The 16,393-nt window shown below is 45.3% G+C and overlaps 2 protein-coding genes across 2 annotated transcripts in view; one reads left to right on the top strand and one right to left on the bottom strand.

Moving 5' to 3' along the window:
• ttc22 (tetratricopeptide repeat domain 22) overlaps nt 1-7,806 on the top strand; it is a 7,919-nt gene extending 113 nt beyond the window's left edge. Inside the window, exons 1-8 of the mRNA XM_063202017.1 lie at nt 1-489; nt 562-740; nt 1,273-1,328; nt 1,808-1,923; nt 3,179-3,297; nt 3,629-3,790; nt 4,446-4,598; nt 5,786-7,806. The exon at nt 1-489 is cut by the window's left edge and continues 113 nt beyond it. Coding sequence (XP_063058087.1) covers nt 78-489; nt 562-740; nt 1,273-1,328; nt 1,808-1,923; nt 3,179-3,297; nt 3,629-3,790; nt 4,446-4,598; nt 5,786-6,307 — 1,719 coding nt within the window. The 5' untranslated portion in view covers nt 1-77 and the 3' untranslated portion in view covers nt 6,308-7,806. The remainder of the gene's footprint in view (nt 490-561; nt 741-1,272; nt 1,329-1,807; nt 1,924-3,178; nt 3,298-3,628; nt 3,791-4,445; nt 4,599-5,785) is intronic.
• Nucleotides 7,807-8,075: 269 nt separating this feature from the next.
• ttc4 (tetratricopeptide repeat domain 4) lies at nt 8,076-16,352 on the bottom strand. The gene is made up of 10 exons (XM_063202016.1): nt 15,966-16,352; nt 15,412-15,529; nt 15,089-15,250; nt 14,649-14,726; nt 14,406-14,530; nt 13,848-13,934; nt 13,267-13,514; nt 12,414-12,498; nt 9,343-9,425; nt 8,076-8,925 (listed from the first exon to the last, which is right to left on the bottom strand). The coding sequence occupies exons 1-10, from the start codon at nt 16,080-16,082 to the stop codon at nt 8,823-8,825; spliced, it is 1,206 nt and encodes a 401-aa protein (XP_063058086.1). The 5' UTR covers nt 16,083-16,352; the 3' UTR covers nt 8,076-8,822.
• Between the last annotated feature and the right edge of the window lie 41 nt (nt 16,353-16,393).

Genomic DNA, 16,393 nt, shown 5'->3' with positions numbered 1-16,393 from the left:
CGCCTTTGCGAGTGCGAACGTGTTTGTGTAAATAGTAATACACATCGAGTGAGCCACCCGTTGCGTCGTCAGCCACCATGCAGGACAGCGTGACGTCCGAGGAGGACCTGGAGGCACTGATGGAGGGCATGGCCTACATCCCGGGCCACTTCCACCTGGACCTGCACCTGAACGGCGAGGCCCGGGGCTCCCACCCCGGCCGGGCCGATCTGCGGCGCCGGGACACCCTGCTGCGGCTGGAGAGCCTGCGCGCCCAGCAGCTGGAGGCTGAGTGCGGGCCGCTGCAGTACGCTGCCCGCAACCTCCTGGGCCTGCTGGACTTCCACCTGGAGCGGCTGGACGAGGCCGAGGAGGCCTTCCGGGCTGTGTGCCGAGACGACCCAGGCAACCTCAACGCCTGGGCCAACCTGGGCTACGTGTACGACCGGCTGGGCAGGGAGGCGGAGGCCGGGGAGTGCGTGGAGAGGGTGTCGGCCCTCATGGGGCTCAGTGGCGGCGGCGGCGGCGGTGGTGGTGGAGGAGGAGGGGAGGAGGATGACGATGATAATGGGGGACAGGAAGGGGATCGGGATCGGGATGAGGAGCAGGATAGGTGCAGGCTGCGTGCGGCGCGGTGCCTAGCGGAGCATGCGTACACGCAGCCCTGGGATGTGGAGCTGGAGGGGGACACGGAGCTCCGGGAGAGGCTCACTGCCGCACTGACCCTCTACAACAGAGCGCTGGACTACGGAGCACAGCTGGTCAGTACTGCTCGCTCAGTCAGTAGTGCATCAAATAGATCATTTAACTATAATTAAATATAGATAAATGTGGACGGATTATGAATGAAATTACGAATGTATCTATATGAACAGAAACCAGAATATACTGTATCTACAGAAACCAGACAATAATATACCGTATTTAAAGGAGGTTGCAGGGCATCCTGTGTAAAATACAGATCAGGTAATGATTTAATGTTTCAATGCTTCAATCATTCATGCTTGAAGGCACTAGCAGTTCAATTATATCATATGGATTTATTCAGTGTTGATTTTTATTGATCATTCACACTTTAATATACAGTAGGCAGACTTGTCTTCCAGGCATTACAGTCTGCAACGATGATAAACTTGACTATAAAATTTAACAAGACATACTTGGTCCCACCATTCACAGCTTTCCCTATGGTGACAGTCTGTCTGTCTTATCTTTCCCATACTGTATGTAAAGCAGGGCTCTTGTCTCTCACATTATAGTTCGAGATGGAAATTCTCTCTTCCTCTTTCCCAGATCCCAATAGAGGAGAAAAGAAGCTGGTATTTCAAAATGGCCACCATCTACATCAGGTACGTACCATAATTAACGATTAATGTCATGTTTGACTATTTACACAGGACAAAGGCTTTACGAAGGCTGAGCTACAATGTCATAGCTCAATGATTTCCTTGTTCACACATGGTGTATTCTTATTCAGGGTGCAATGATCAGAAGGTAGACTGTTTATTTAAGGCTAATACTACTTTGCTTCTAATGGCTGTATTCACCAAGCATGGCTCTATAAATACGGTAGTACTATAGGCTAGCCCTCTGGATAGAAGTTCTGTGAACCATGATGGAATTGTTTGTGTCTTGTCTGTTGAATTTGCTTACCTCAATTTCTGTGGTGTTGTCTGCTGTTGGTGTGTAGTCTTTCTCAATGAATCACTATCGTCTCTCCTCACACTCTCTTCTCTTCTCTTCTCTTCTCTTCTCTTCTCTTCTCTTCTCTTCTCTTCTCTTCTCTTCTCTTCTCTTCTCTTCTCTTCTCTTCTCTTCTCTTCTCTAGGTTGGATGGACTCATCCGAGACCAAGAAGACGCGGAGTATTCCAGACTGCCCCTTTATAACAAGGCCATGAGGCTGCTCACAGATGTGCTGGAGTCAGACAGGGTCCAACTCAAAGGTGACACAAATATAAGGTCCATTTGAAAGATAAAGAGTCTTTCTTACCTGTGATCATGACATGCCAGAAACTGATGAGTGTTCGTGGTCCATAGCGGTCCATGGTCCATGAGTGGTCCGTGGTCCATTCTTGCATAGTTTTTTAAGATATTGTTACATTTTAGTCCCTTCCCTGATATCAAAGGGACGTTGAATCGACCACGTTGGACATTTATTTGCATTGATTTGACGATAATCTGCATCGATTCAACGTCCCTCTGCTATCAGAGTTGCTGTCCATCGGAAACCCGGGGGGTGGATGCAGTCCGCCAGATGGATTAATTCGTCCCAGAGTTGCAGCGAGAAAAAAACTCAATCTACTTTTTTTTAAAGAAGTAAATTTATAGCCCATTGCAGATTTGCTGCAGGTGTCTGGTATCAGGTTCTACAGTATTTCTCAATTGGTTTTGTACATTTCTCGAATCTCTCTCACAATTTGCAAAACATAATATTCATTCTCAAAACAGCTTTAACAAATGGCAAAACACGGTGGATAACCTGCAAAACCGAGTCTCTTGCTCAAAACCCTTATTTGTCTTTCAAAACCAAGTTTTTTGTGTCAATAAACGTATCAGCGCCAGCAGAATGGTTAGTCATTGTGTCATAGTGTATGGACAAGCTAGTCAAATCAATTTCTCATGTTGTCAATTGAATAGTACACTCTTGAGGATCTTTTCTGAAGCGAAATGTTGTTTAGATTGGATGGGAAATGTTGTAAATTCAGTTTTATATTACATTGATCAGATAAGATTGAGATAGTTTCATGCATTCAGTGACAAAGCTTTTTGAGTGATATGACAAAAGCAATTGATAATGTACGAAATCACTGAGAATTGTACACAGCCATGGCATGGTGGACGACAGCATTTGCTATATGCCGAAAACAATGAGAAACTGATTTGACCATGTGCACAGGTAACACCAGGAAGTCACAATTGAACAAAGACTTTTGAGAATCATTATTCTGTTGTGAGAAATGTACAAAACCAATTGAGAAAAACTGTAAATACTTGAGAACGAATTTGCCTTTATGTCTTGCCATTTTCAGTCAATGATGATATTCCCACTGACATTCACCTTCAAACCAGCAATTTGGGATTATTTCACAATTACATTACTGGTTCGGCATGTGGCCCCTGCACCAAAATGAGTTTGACACCCCTGCTCTACTATCTCTGACCTCTGACCTCTGTCTCTCTGTCTCGTGTCCTCTGCAGCGCTGGCCTGGTGCAATGTGGGGGTGCTTCTGGAGAGGAAGGATGAGTTCTCCACTGTGCCCATGGCCGTCCACGACTGCGGATACACAGACTCCGAACCACTCTCCTGCTATGGCCTGGTATACACATTCATTCATCACAATTAAAACACAAGCATGCGCACAACCATGTACACACACACACACACACAGACACACAGACACACACACACATACACACACACACACACACACACACACACACACACACACACACACACACACACACACACACGTGCACTTGTGTCTGCAGTCTGGAAAAGTTCACTTGCTGATGACATACAGTACTTGCTCCTCACACACAAAAGACTCACATGATAACAGATCGCTCACATGATAGAGATACATGATATCTGTATCGCTCACATGATACAGATTACTGTGCTGAAAGTGAGTGACAATGTCTCTGCAGGCCATCAAGTTTGCCACAGACGATGCCCTGATCCTCAACCAGCTGGCCAACATCTTCCTGCAGCTGGGCAAGCATGACATGGCCACGGGCATCAGCAACATGGCGCTCAACGTGCTGCCAGACCCGGAGCTCAACTGGCAGGCCTACTGCAACCGTGCCAAGGTACCGTACAGGACACACACACATATGCACATGCGCAGACACGCACAGAAAGACCTCACAATGTGCTGCCTGGCCCATACCATGACAGGACACACACACACACACACACACACACACACACACACACACACACACACACACACACACACACACACACACACACACACACACACACACACACACACACACACACACACACACACACACACACACACACACACAGAATGACACTGCTTTAATTAATGTGTTGATGTTTGGGTCAGATTAACACCTCTATAAAATTATGTTTGTCTCATGAATTTCTGAATTAGAGGTATCAGCACTGCCAGTAATGTTTTTGTAAGTGTGTTGTTTGTCTTACAATGTCAAATGTCTATGGGTGTACGTATGTCATTTGTCTTCTAAGAATATATGTGTAGGTGGCATTCGGGAAAGTCGACAGGCAGGGACACAGGGGTCAGTTGTCCCGGGCCCAGGGAAAGAGGGGACGCACAATAGGGTAGTCACATTACAGATTACATTCTATGTACATTCTATGTATTGGATAGGGGGCCCTTTCAGATGAATTTGTCCTGGGCCCAGCCAAACCAGTCAACAGGCCTAGTGTCAGTGCGACATGTCTCTTTCGAGTGCTCACCAGTGTGTCTGCCCTCAGATCAACGTCATGACATACGTACGGGACCTGGATAGGGCCAAGCAGGGCCATGGAGGGATACCGGACAGGCAGAGCCTGCGGGAGGCTAAGGCAGACCTGGAGCGCGTCCAGAGTGTCAGGCCCTGCCTTAGAACACACCTGGAGATGGCACAGGTAAAGAAAGAGAGGATGGACACACACACACACACACACACACACACACACACACACACACACACACACACACACACACACACACACACACACACACACACACACACACACACACACGTGGACAGTGCTGCACATACACACCCATACACACACACACACACACATAAAGTATGCATACCTACCACACCCACACCTGCAATATTGCTCACCTTAAGTAAGTAAAGCATTAAACAAATCAAGCTCAAAGAACACACAGCAAGACACCTTGATGAATGCACCTTTCACATGACATTGTTTGAACACACAAGGTGTGTTTGCTTGAGTCAATAAGGTGTGTACACAGCCATTGAGAAATGTCTTGCGAAACACTCACCGACTTTAATCTTAACTGAACATGACACGAGGCAAATGTTATTTCCTCAATCTCAAAATCAATATTGTCTTGTAACATTGGGTTGAAACGAGACCCTCCACTTTGGGAAGATATTACCAACTACAAAGGATGTGAAGCAAATTTTAATAATAATCTTAATAACTTAATAACTCTATAACAATATCTTAAAGCTTTCTCTGTCACTTCATCACCTGTTGTGAAGATTTTTGACTAAACAGTATAAACAAAGTTCTAAATTTATAAAATTGGCACTTGACACACCAAATTTCATGTTTTAAACCACAGTCCAATCTACTCTGGGATACATTTCTCGGCAGCGCCGCTGCTAACTAAGTTAGCAACTTACTTGGTTGCAATGCAATTTCCCATTGGCAACCAAGCTGCTAACGGGATGGCAGCGATGCTTTCGAGAAATGGGGCCCTGATTCTCCCCCATTATCAGGGCCGTATTAAGATGGTGTGGGGACCCTAGGCCCAGAGGCGCATCTTGCCATAAGGCAAGGCAGGCAGCCGCTTGGGGCCCCCAAGCCCCTAGATAGTGAATAACAACCCATACTGTACTACAGTAGAGCTGATTTTGGATCAAATGTTTTTTTTGCATTTTTGCTTGGGGCCCCATCTGACCCTAGAACTGCCTCTGCCTAGGCTACAGGTCCCCATGGGCATGCAAGCCCAAATGTGGAGGGCTTAGCGCGCTGCGCCACAGCGACCCAATCTCTCACCCTTCGTTGATGGTGTATAATCAATCTGACCTGTGCCCCCTGCTCTGCCCTCACCTGTCCTGTGTCCGCAGGTGCACTACTACATGGGGGTGGATGCGGTGCAGGAGTCCCTGCTGGTGGACGAGGCGGCGGTCAACAGTGCCCTCGTGTGCCTGGCGCGAGCGTTGCAGTGCCCGCCTGGCGAGAGCCTGGCCGAGCTGCAGCTGCTGCGTGGGCGGTGCCTGCTGCTCAAAGGGGAGGAAAACAACGCGGTCGACTGCTTCCTGCGCGCCCTGGAGCTGCAGAGGCCCGGGGCGGCCGACTCCGCCGTGCTGCGCTGCCTGCTGACCGCCCTGCTGGCCTGCTGCTGCCAAGGCCCCGACCCGGACAGCGCCATCTGCAGGCTGGAGGAGAGCGTGCGGAGGGCGGAGAAGAGCTACTCGGTGGCGGTGGTGCGGGCCGAACTGCGGACGCTGTGCCGGGCGCACACGGCCGACGTGACGGAACTGTCCAAGACGTTGGTGAAGAGGGGACGCACCAAGCTGGTGCGCCACCTACTGGAGAGCCTGCAGCCGCGCGTCAAGCCGCCGCTCACACGCTCATTCACTGTGTGAGCTGGGCACCAACCCTTTACAGCCAGTTAGGGGTCACCGTCACCACATGACACAAACATTACAAATATTGTCCATAAAGGGGGCATCTGTGGGGTGTAGTGCCCAGGGGCACCACAGTGTCTTAATATGGTCCTGAGTGGTGTATGGTGTTAGGGGGAGGTTCAATGTGCCGATGGCATGTAGGGCCTGCTGACAGGGGTGGACAAACAGGGCAGTTGTCCCATGCCCAGGGTGAGGGGCAGAATGTGGTCCTCAGTACTGTACATTCTATGAATTGAGGGGGGCCCCATACAGATTATTTTGCCGTGGGCTCGGCAAAAGCGGTCATCGGCCCTGCTGGCACAGGGGGGAAGGGAAATGTGGGCAATGCTGCTGTGGATTTGCATGAGTTTGTGTGTGAGAGTGGACACGTGAATATGTGTGTTGGTGTGTGCACGTGTGAATATGAGAGCTTGTGCCAACTGGTCGTTTTGTGTGTTTGAAAAAGGACTACACATGAGTTTTTTTTGTGTGCTTTCATGTGTTTTGGAGCGGAAGACAACAAGGTGTGTATATGTACACACACCCCTAAAGCAGTCTTTAACAGGCTCTAACTAAAAAAAGAATAGGCAACTGCAGACTGACACATCCTAGACATGTCACTTCCATTATTACAACAGGAAAAACAAGAAGCATCTGGTTTGTGGGCTATGTCAAGTCTCGTGTGTCGACAGGAATCGTTAAAAAAAACCTAACCCCTCTTTGCATTTGCACCTATTGTTCTATTTCCTGTGCACTTTGTATCTGCAAGTGTTTTATGCTGTGAATGTGTCCTCGATTGTAAGTCACTTTGTATAAAAGTGTGTGCCAAATGTAAGATGTAAGGTAATGTCAGTTCTCTTCTTCACTCACTGTCTGGTTCTCATCTACTTTGTCACAACTTGAGATAGACATCCTCAACAAGTCTGCTGAAAACCTGATCAGCAGAAATGAATCCAGACACAGCCTGGAGCTGTAGATGAACAATTTGAAATGAAATTAATTAATATCATACTTTCAAGATCTGCTAGTGACACTAGTAACAAAACACCAATGGGGGCATTCACTATTGCAATGACCTGGGCCGCTGACAGCTTTGATCGGGCCCAGGACCGTCCGACCCCATCTGAAAGGGCTCTCCACTCAATACATAAAATGCAATGAGGACCTAATTCTGGGCCGCCTTAGCATAATGACTTCTTTAGTGTTTTTATAATGTGAAACACCTTCCATAACAGACCCGCTCAGACTTCTGACAAGCTCTGAGGAATGCGGTGACTGGGCCTGAAACTCCGGTTTAAGCACGGTCAATCTGTCAATGGGGAGCTTCAAGCCTGCATAGCCGGTAATCAAGCAAAACTTCCTTATAATGACTTTGTTGACATTGGGGAAGAGAGTCACACAGGAGTTGATGAACTGTATTTTAATGCTATGTGTTTATGCTGGCGAGTGGAAAATGACTGCAGATGACGTTGATAAGCTGTATTAACTGCTTGCATCTGTCAAGGGGAGGACACGTTAGGCTGAGGTGGATGGTAATAAACTGTTTAAATGGGGTCTTGGCTGACAAGAAGAAACAGGTATTCTGTCAATTGTGTTACCCTCCCACCCCGACTAACGCACACGCACACGCACACGCACACACACAAAAAGACACACACACAGAAAGAGCTTTCATTTGTTGATCGAGTGGATTGAAACCAAGTATCTGTGCTGGTTTTGCTTAACACTGATGAAACAGGAAGACGTGTTGTGTACTCCAGACAAAGTCCACTGGCATATACAGTAGTTTTAATTGATATCATGGATCATGAAGGTCAATGACATGAACACATGTTTTGTTTTTGGCAATTACATGATTTAAATCTGATGAAATGTTGACTGGTGTATGATGACATTTCTGAATCTTCTGCATGGGATGGGAATTCTCCTGGAATGGTGGCCTTGTTTGTGTCTAATCAGCATTGACAGATATCCATTAAATATGTAAACATGCTTTTCTTGCTAATCGGAGCAGACAGTGAGAGAATTTTGCCCAAAAAAGGCACCACTATGTCAACATTGAAACAAAGAAAAATGTCTTCAAAGTTATCCCAATGACAAGTCAAATGTGATGCACTGATATGGTTGTGAGAAAAAGGAGAGGAAGTCCATTTCCAGTCTAAAGTTGATTTGGCAAAGCATGCAGTTACTGCCTTTAAACTTTGTAGAATGGAATAACAACCTCTTTTGAAACTCTGTTAGGGGTTGAGTGTGAGTGTTAACATTTTCCACAAATGTTACCAAAGAAATCAAGATGACAACGTCCATGAAGTTCTTTTAGCAGCTTGTCTGATGTGCTCACAATCATCTCTTGCACAGAGCTCAGTCTGTTCAATCGGTCAGTCTCTTCATCAAAGCATTGCACACATTTTAGGGGGGCTGAGCCATGCACACGAGGTTCTCCCTGATTGGTAGAGCTAACAGTCCGTCAAAGGTCCTTTTTGAGGTCGCTGCCTCACTTCAGCCCATAGATCTTCTTTCCTGAGAGGAACTGCTTGCTGTATGCTGAGCCAGACACCAGGACGATGAAGCATGGGGTGCCGTCCTTTACTGTGTACCTGGGAATGAAAAGATGGAAAAAAGGAGAAGGGTTCACACATGATGTCGCAGAGGTCAAAGGTCAAGGCTTTATGAAAAGGTACATTTGACATTCCGCAACGACTATTTCAAAGTAGAGGTGGGTGATACTGTATTTCGAAATTTACAATATATTGAGAAGGAGAATCATCTCGAAATAGATTTTGACATATCGTATTTAGCGAGAAAAATACTGAACAATGTCAGAAGTAAATTCTCTTTCTCTGCTAGAAAATATTTTTGCAAAGTGAGATCAAACATATAAAGGTGCTTTGACAATAAAATTATCACTGAGGGGGACGATAAACAAACAAGCTAACCAACAAACACGATCATGCTTCAAGCTTGTTTACACAGTGGGGAGTGCAGTGTCTCATGATCATCATAGGTCTCATTACCTGCTGTGCTGTAAGACGCTGTACAGGGGAGCAGACATGTTCACCTGATGCAGCTGATCACTCCCAAACTCCTCAAAGAACAACTGCAGAGAGAGAGAGAGAGAGAGAGAGAGAGAGAGAGAGAGAGAAGATAACAGCAGATAACAGAGAAGAGAAGATAACAGCAGTTTAGAGAATGCTGGTACGGACCACTGAGAAAGAATGCCAAACACACCAATGCCACAATAGGAAAGTACGCTTCAGAGAAAGTCCATGCATCTCTGTGCATGTGATTTTAGGCTGACCCACTTCCTCACCGCATTCTTCCCATCATCAGATACCAACAGACAGCATCTCAGGCATGTTTACTGAGGGCAGAGAGGAATAAACCCAGCAGCTCAATGAGGGGACATTCTGAGGGGGCATTCCTAGAATGTGAATAGGGAACATACCTGCATAACAAAGACCACCCCTCCCACCCCATCAATATTTCCAGTATCCTTAATGCCAAACCACACCAGAGGGCAAGAAGAATTATACTTTCTTGATGCTGAACCAAGAGTCCCCACACCACACACCCACTTCATTCCTCAATAAATCCAGACCACTTATAGATCTCATCAGCATGTCTGGACTGGTCCCCCCATCCAAAATAAGAGGGCGGATTATGAAAAAGGGAAAACAAGCAGCTTCGAATGAATGGCAGTTAATGGTAGCTGCTAGCAGAGAGATAGCAAGTCATTAACAATTGTTACAATACTTCTAAAAGGCACTTCTAGACAATAAGATGTTCACTGAAAAAACAATGAGTGTAATCCCCTGCATAACTTGGTAAATGTTCTTGTGGTTTATCCATACCGTTTACCCATTTGGGACATACGTACATGTCTTAACACATTCAATACCAGCCGTTTTTTGGAATTTAGCTGTAGACTCCCAGCCAATTTCATCATTTTTTGTCATTTTTTGAACAGCCACCGAATATTTTGTCTTCAACCCACAGACACATGTCAGGGCTTGTTAGAAAGTCCAAAAACTCAGCTGTCTGTATATTTTTACGGTTTGTTTCTAGCTTATTCTATTCCGAAGTTATTCCACTTTAAGCGAGCACTGGTTTAGGTAAAAATAGCGTTTTTCAACATTCGAACTGAGATAAAGCCTTTTTTGTCACGGGTGCGCTCTGACTCTCCGAGTTTAAATTGCGGGTCTAAATGCATTTTCACGCCCGAAGAACAACTCCAGTAGCTTCCAAGTAAACTATTTCAATGCAAAAATCACCTGGTCAGGCTATTGTTCAGAGCCACATCATCTGAAATGCTAGCTAGCTAATGTCACTTGACTGGCAGTTTTCGTTCTGTAGATAAAAGTAGACGTGCCAAAGTACTCACCCAAAATTAGGTTACTTCCTGCTGTGTTGCATGCTGTTTTTCATTACAACCTTCCATTTTACACCTATCTTGATGGCAGCAAGACTCCTAGCTAGTAAGGCAGTGGGCACTGACAGGACATGTGTTCTGATTCTCTAGGAAGCAACTTGAGACGTGACGTGACGTGATAAGGAAGTGGTTTGATTCACTGTAATAAAACTCAAATACTGTGTGTAATAAAATGCACAGATGATGAAGTATCCAGATCCTGACTTTGTAGGAGTTTTGACTTTGCAGGTGTTTTCATGATCTATGTCAGTTCTGTTCATCACATTATTACGAAAATCACACAGAATGTGCATTAGAATGTGCAGATTCAGAATCCAATATATAAAAACGTGAAAACGTAATTTTACAGTTTGGGAGCCAACGCATGGGAGGCAAAAACGTATTTTTACGTGACTTGGTAGTGAATGTGTTAAGAACCAAAGCTAAGGGGAGCGCTGTGGCGCAGCGCGCTAAGCCCCCCACATATGGGCTTGCATGCCCACGGGGACCCCGGTTCGAATCTGGCTGGGGTCATTTCCCGATCCCACCCCGTCTCTCTCTCACACTCACTTCCTGTCACCATCTCAGACTGTCCTATGAAATAAAGGCATAAAAGCCCCTAAATATATTAAAAAAAAAAAAAGAACCAAAGCTAATATTTCGCAACTGTCCTGCAAAGGGTAATTTGGGGGAAATCGCAATACACTATACATACGAAATCAACTGTTAAAACACATGGTCGCAGCAGATCTTTGACAACCTCCGCATTCTTTGTCTATTGATAAGGCCACACCAATTTAATTTGTTGGTTCTCGGATTTTTTCAGGAAAAAGTTGAAGCGAGAGGGCGAAAAAAAAAAAAAAAAAATTAGTCGTGTGGTTATACCACCTGTATATCAGCCTCACATGGACCTCCAAAGGAAGGTGCAAGACAGGCAAACACCTGGACATGGAGAAGGACAGTGTAGAAGGGAATTAAGGCAGCCAAATAGACCAGGCACAAAATTAGCTCACAGGGCAATTATTATATTAATCTGGTTTGAATAAACTGAGATGATTCAACAGTTGAATAGTTGTTGTTTTTCTTTTTTAAAACTGCTATCCCACTCCACTAATTCCACTAAGAGCAATACTGTGTTTCACCGCTGCTACTGCTAACCCACAGGGGCTTCAACTTGCCATTGCATGTTTGTCTGTAAATGTTTGAATGTAACACGTTTCCTGAATCGCTAGTCGTAATCGGCATGTTGAAAGGAGTGGTTTTATTGGTTCTCTACGTCACATGACCTCCAACTACTAAAGAGACACCTCCCCGTTCATGAAAACATGCAGTCTTCGTTTTTTTTAGCGATTTCATTTTTTGGGGTATTGAAACTGATTTTTTTTTTTTTCCATTTTGTTACAAAATACAAGAGGCGAATCCGAGAACCAACAAATTAAATTGGTGTGGCCTAATGATTAAAAAAAAAATTTGGATGTAATGTAACAATGATAAATTTGTGTTGATATCGCTCTGCTGACAGTTGCCATTCACTGCCATTAATTTTAGACTTGCCGTTTTCCCCTCCGCATACTCCGCCCTCACATTTTGCGTGGCCGGACCAGACATGTCGGCTGGACCAATCACTAATCTCAAGCCTCTGGCATCTTGCCCCTGATTGGTCATCTGGACACTCACCTGGAGGTTCTGGGGGCGGTACTTTCTGTCTGTGTCCCAGGGAGGAAGCTCTTCTCCAAACATGACAGCCAGGTGGTCTATAAAACTGAAGAGGACAGTGGGCTAATCAGTCACACATACTGACACTGAGGGCAGTCATGGGTAAGCAGTTAGGGTGTCAGACTTGTAGCCCAAAGGTTGTCATTTTGATTATTATTAACCATTACTATTATTTAATTTATTATTATTTAACCATTATTTGAATATTATTAACCAGTGCTCTCGCCCATCCTCCTCCATGACAGGTAGCCTGTGAGCATGGTACTGTCCTGCTGCACTGCTTCCTTGGGGGGCAGTTTGGCGCTGTCACCGTGCACAGGTGAGGCATAAAACTTTGTGGTGTGCAGTAAGCCTACCTGGCAGTGTAGGAAAGCCTCTGGCTTTAAGAGGGACTCCCTAACCGCTTGCCGTGTGTGTGTGCGTGTGTGTGTGTGTGTGTGCGTGCGCATTTGTGTGTCAGGTTGACAACCGTCCCAGGAAATACGGAATCATCACATATTTATAAACAAAAGTATGGGTTCCGTATTGAGCTGAAATGGGACACGGGATGTTAAAATGCGTTAAAATGCAGGCATTACATATAAGAAGTACAACTTTTTCTGGGGGAGGACCCCCACACCCCCTGCCTAAACAAACTGTCCCGTATTTTATTCATTGACAGTTGACAACCCTAGTCAGGGTTTAAGGCATAGTTAAAGCAAAACTCCCAGACTTATTTACCTATAACAATGACTGAAGAGGTTTGCATACATGCACGTGTGCATGTATGTGTGCCTTCAGCACATGCGTTTATGAAAATAACAGTGCTGCTTACGTCGACGTTTCACAGAAGGCGGATATGAAGTCTGTTTGACAGTGTTCAGGGTACAGGAAGAGTACGGGCCAATTGAGAGCTCCGTTGTCGTCGAGAAACACCCGCTGCCCCGTGGCCTCCTGGGATACCAGCCCGTCCAGGCCCATGTCTGCCATCCCAGCGGTCACCTGCTCTTCAGCATCCTCATCCTCACTGTCCGAGCCTTGTTTGGGGGGCTTCGTTGTTCTAACCAGTTTCACACCCCGCTCCTGAAACACACACGCACGCCCACACACACAGTCAAAGATTAAGAAAATGTGTCTGTTTATTTCCCAACAGAGCCTTTGATAAAGAACAAGGCCAGCTCGTACAGCTGAAGAGCTGAAGTCATTATCCATGGACTAAACAGCTTGAAAAGCTAATTTCTCTTTCAAACGAGAGCATCCAGATCCCTCTGCAAACACAATTATGACAAACATACGCACGCACGCACGCACGCACGCACACACACACACACACATATACACACACACACACACACACACATACACGCACGCGCAATGTGTTTAAGTGTGTTTGGGTCCTGGGAAGCATCTTCCTACCTTAATGGCAGCCAGAAGAGCGTCTTTCTCCCCGCGCTGTTGCTTCTCTTTTAGCTTCGCTTTTCTTGCATCTCTCTCCGCCTCCCTCTGAACAAGAACAACACACATTATTAAACAGAAACGGACAGACACTTGTTCACTGTACAATTCATTACTGGCCAACAAGCAATTGCCAAATAACAAAAAAACAGATAACAGACACACATTACTAAACAGAAACAGGCGGATATAACATAATAAAAAAGAAAAACTGGTGCACCTTCTGCTTTTGTTTATGCGCATTAAGACTAAGCCTCTTCATCAGAGTCCATGGACAGACACACTTCTCGAGTTTAAAGGCAGGGCTCTAAATTAACACCTGCCAACCAGCGAAATGCTGGTGAAATTTCAGTTTGGCTGGTAGAAAATAATCTTACCCTTACTTTTACCTTTTGGGCAGTGCGTTTTAGTAACATTAACATCTACTAGCCACTTTGGCTGGTGATGCAAAAAGTTAATTCAGAGCGCAGTTCACAGGTATTAATTACTGCCCATCAAACATGCATGTGTCGTACTGACCTTTTTCTTGTTGGCCGTGGTTCGTAGGTCCTGCAGCTTCTTGTCGGTGGGGTGTGCACGCAGACCCTCGTCGCACCACTGCAGCACATCACCATAGTTACGCAGCTCCAAACAACACTGAGCGCCTACGCAGACACAAAAACACTCATATAGACACACTGTGGGGACGTAGTTTGACATCACTACAGCAATTGCCTTGCACACCTTTTGAGGTACTTTTTCGATATTTCAGGTTGACATTACCTCTCAGCAGAGCCTTGAGGTGGTCTGGCTTGAGCTTTTTGGCAGAAACAGAATCATTCAAAGCTGATCGCATGTTACCTAGGGAGCACAGGAAGAAAGAGGATGAGGAAGAGGAACGACATGGATGGTGGCTGGCTTAAGAAAAAAAAATCATACCGCATTGATTACATATTTACTGCTATCTGCCCTTACTCAATAATCAATTACTTGCATATTGGAAGAAACATTAGTAGTCTCAAACTATTCAAATTGTGTTTCAAATGTGCAAACATAGCGCATGTTGCATGTGTGTTCTGGGAAACTGTTCAGATATTGACAAGTGTCAACATACTACAGCAGCATGCATTTCTAGCATGTTTCACGTTGATTAGACATATTCAAATTATGATGGCGTCACGCAGTGGATCTGGCATGTGGATCAACTGGAAGAGAGGACGTACCCAAGTGAAAGTGTGCGGCTGCCCTGTTGGTGTATAGGATGGTGTTGAGATCTGCATCGGAACACTTCAACTTCAGGCCCGCAGTGTAGGACACAATAGCCTTCTTGTACTTCTTCTCCTTGAAGAACTGATTGCCCTCATCCTTCAGGTTCTGGGCCTTCTCTGCAGGACAGAAAGTGAAATTGATTACCACGTTGTTCAGCCAATTTAGCTGATTTAGCACTGAATAACCAGAGAGGACATAGATCCTCAATTTCACTGTTAGGCCTATATCAGTTTGACATGCGAGCCGTGTGTGAGGTCCAGTGCTGAGTCGGACCTACCCTCCGGAGTGCTGTGAGTGTCATGGATGATGGACTGAATGCAGGCCAGTTCGGGATACGTAGCTGGGTCTATGTCCTCCGGAGCGCTCTTCATGAACATGGGGACTTTATCAAACTCCTAACATGGACACAAAGCAAGAGGTCAGTACAGATGCTGGTTGCTTGTCATGTGGTTCCCCTGCTGTGTGACGGGATTCGGTGAAATCTGATAAAACATTTCTGCAACACAAATGCCAGCAAGAGCATGGTGGCCTTTCTTGACAACAGATCAGATGTCATCAGCTGTGTTGTCATTTTCCTTTACCTGATACGACCGTGCAATGACTGTTTATCTCTCGGAACATGTTCAAGCTAAACTATGTCTCAAAAACAATTACAGATAGCAATACGAAGAAAATAGAGCTGAATATTTTCCCTCTAACCTAACCGGTATATCAAATAACTTGCGTTTCTTGCAAGGAGAATGGCAAGCACTGTTTAGTAACGCTACCTGATTCAGAAGGATCACATTGGTGATTGGGGTAATGAACTGCACACAAATATGATATTCTTACCTCCTCCCAGTTGCTTTCGTTGAAAGCATTTTTATATTTCTCGGTCTTGAATTTCTCCATGAACTCGTCCATTCCATCATCGCTGTCGTCGCCTCCTTGTTGTCCCAAAAATGCCATTTCTGTCGCGTCAATGGTATGACAATATTTTATCTCAATTCTATATATGCAAAAATGGTTCAAAAACACAGTTTTGTTTAAGACACTTTCTCACAAAATAATCACTGAAAAGAAAGGCAAGTAGTTTTACAGTAGAATACGCTTCACATCAGCGCACATGCTTTGTTTGGTGCAACTGTGAAATGTGTCCGGGTGCAGCTTCTTATTGAACGGATAGTTCCGCCAGAAATCTGCCAGAAGATGAAGCAGTCTGCATAAAGCAGTATTTCACATTTCCAGTTCAATAATCGCATTTATTTCCCATTATAGTA

The sequence above is a fragment of the Engraulis encrasicolus genome, chromosome 6, assembly GCF_034702125.1.
Source record: "Engraulis encrasicolus isolate BLACKSEA-1 chromosome 6, IST_EnEncr_1.0, whole genome shotgun sequence".
NCBI classification, from domain to species: Eukaryota; Metazoa; Chordata; class Actinopteri; order Clupeiformes; family Engraulidae; genus Engraulis; species Engraulis encrasicolus.
This window is presented reverse-complemented; position numbering and strand designations above follow the sequence as displayed.

Excerpts from the sequence above, each read along its gene's own strand:
- ttc4 (XM_063202016.1), bottom strand. The coding sequence starts at position 16,082 with ATGGCATTTTTGGGACAACAAGGAGGCGACGACAGCGATGATGGAATG. Across the intron at positions 12,499-13,266 it reads GCCTTCTGTGAAACGTCGAC|TTTTATAGACCACCTGGCTG; the intron begins GTAAGCAGCACT and ends TGTCCTCTTCAG. Across the intron at positions 8,926-9,342 it reads AGCGTCTTACAGCACAGCAG|GTACACAGTAAAGGACGGCA; the intron begins GTAATGAGACCT and ends TTTCATTCCCAG.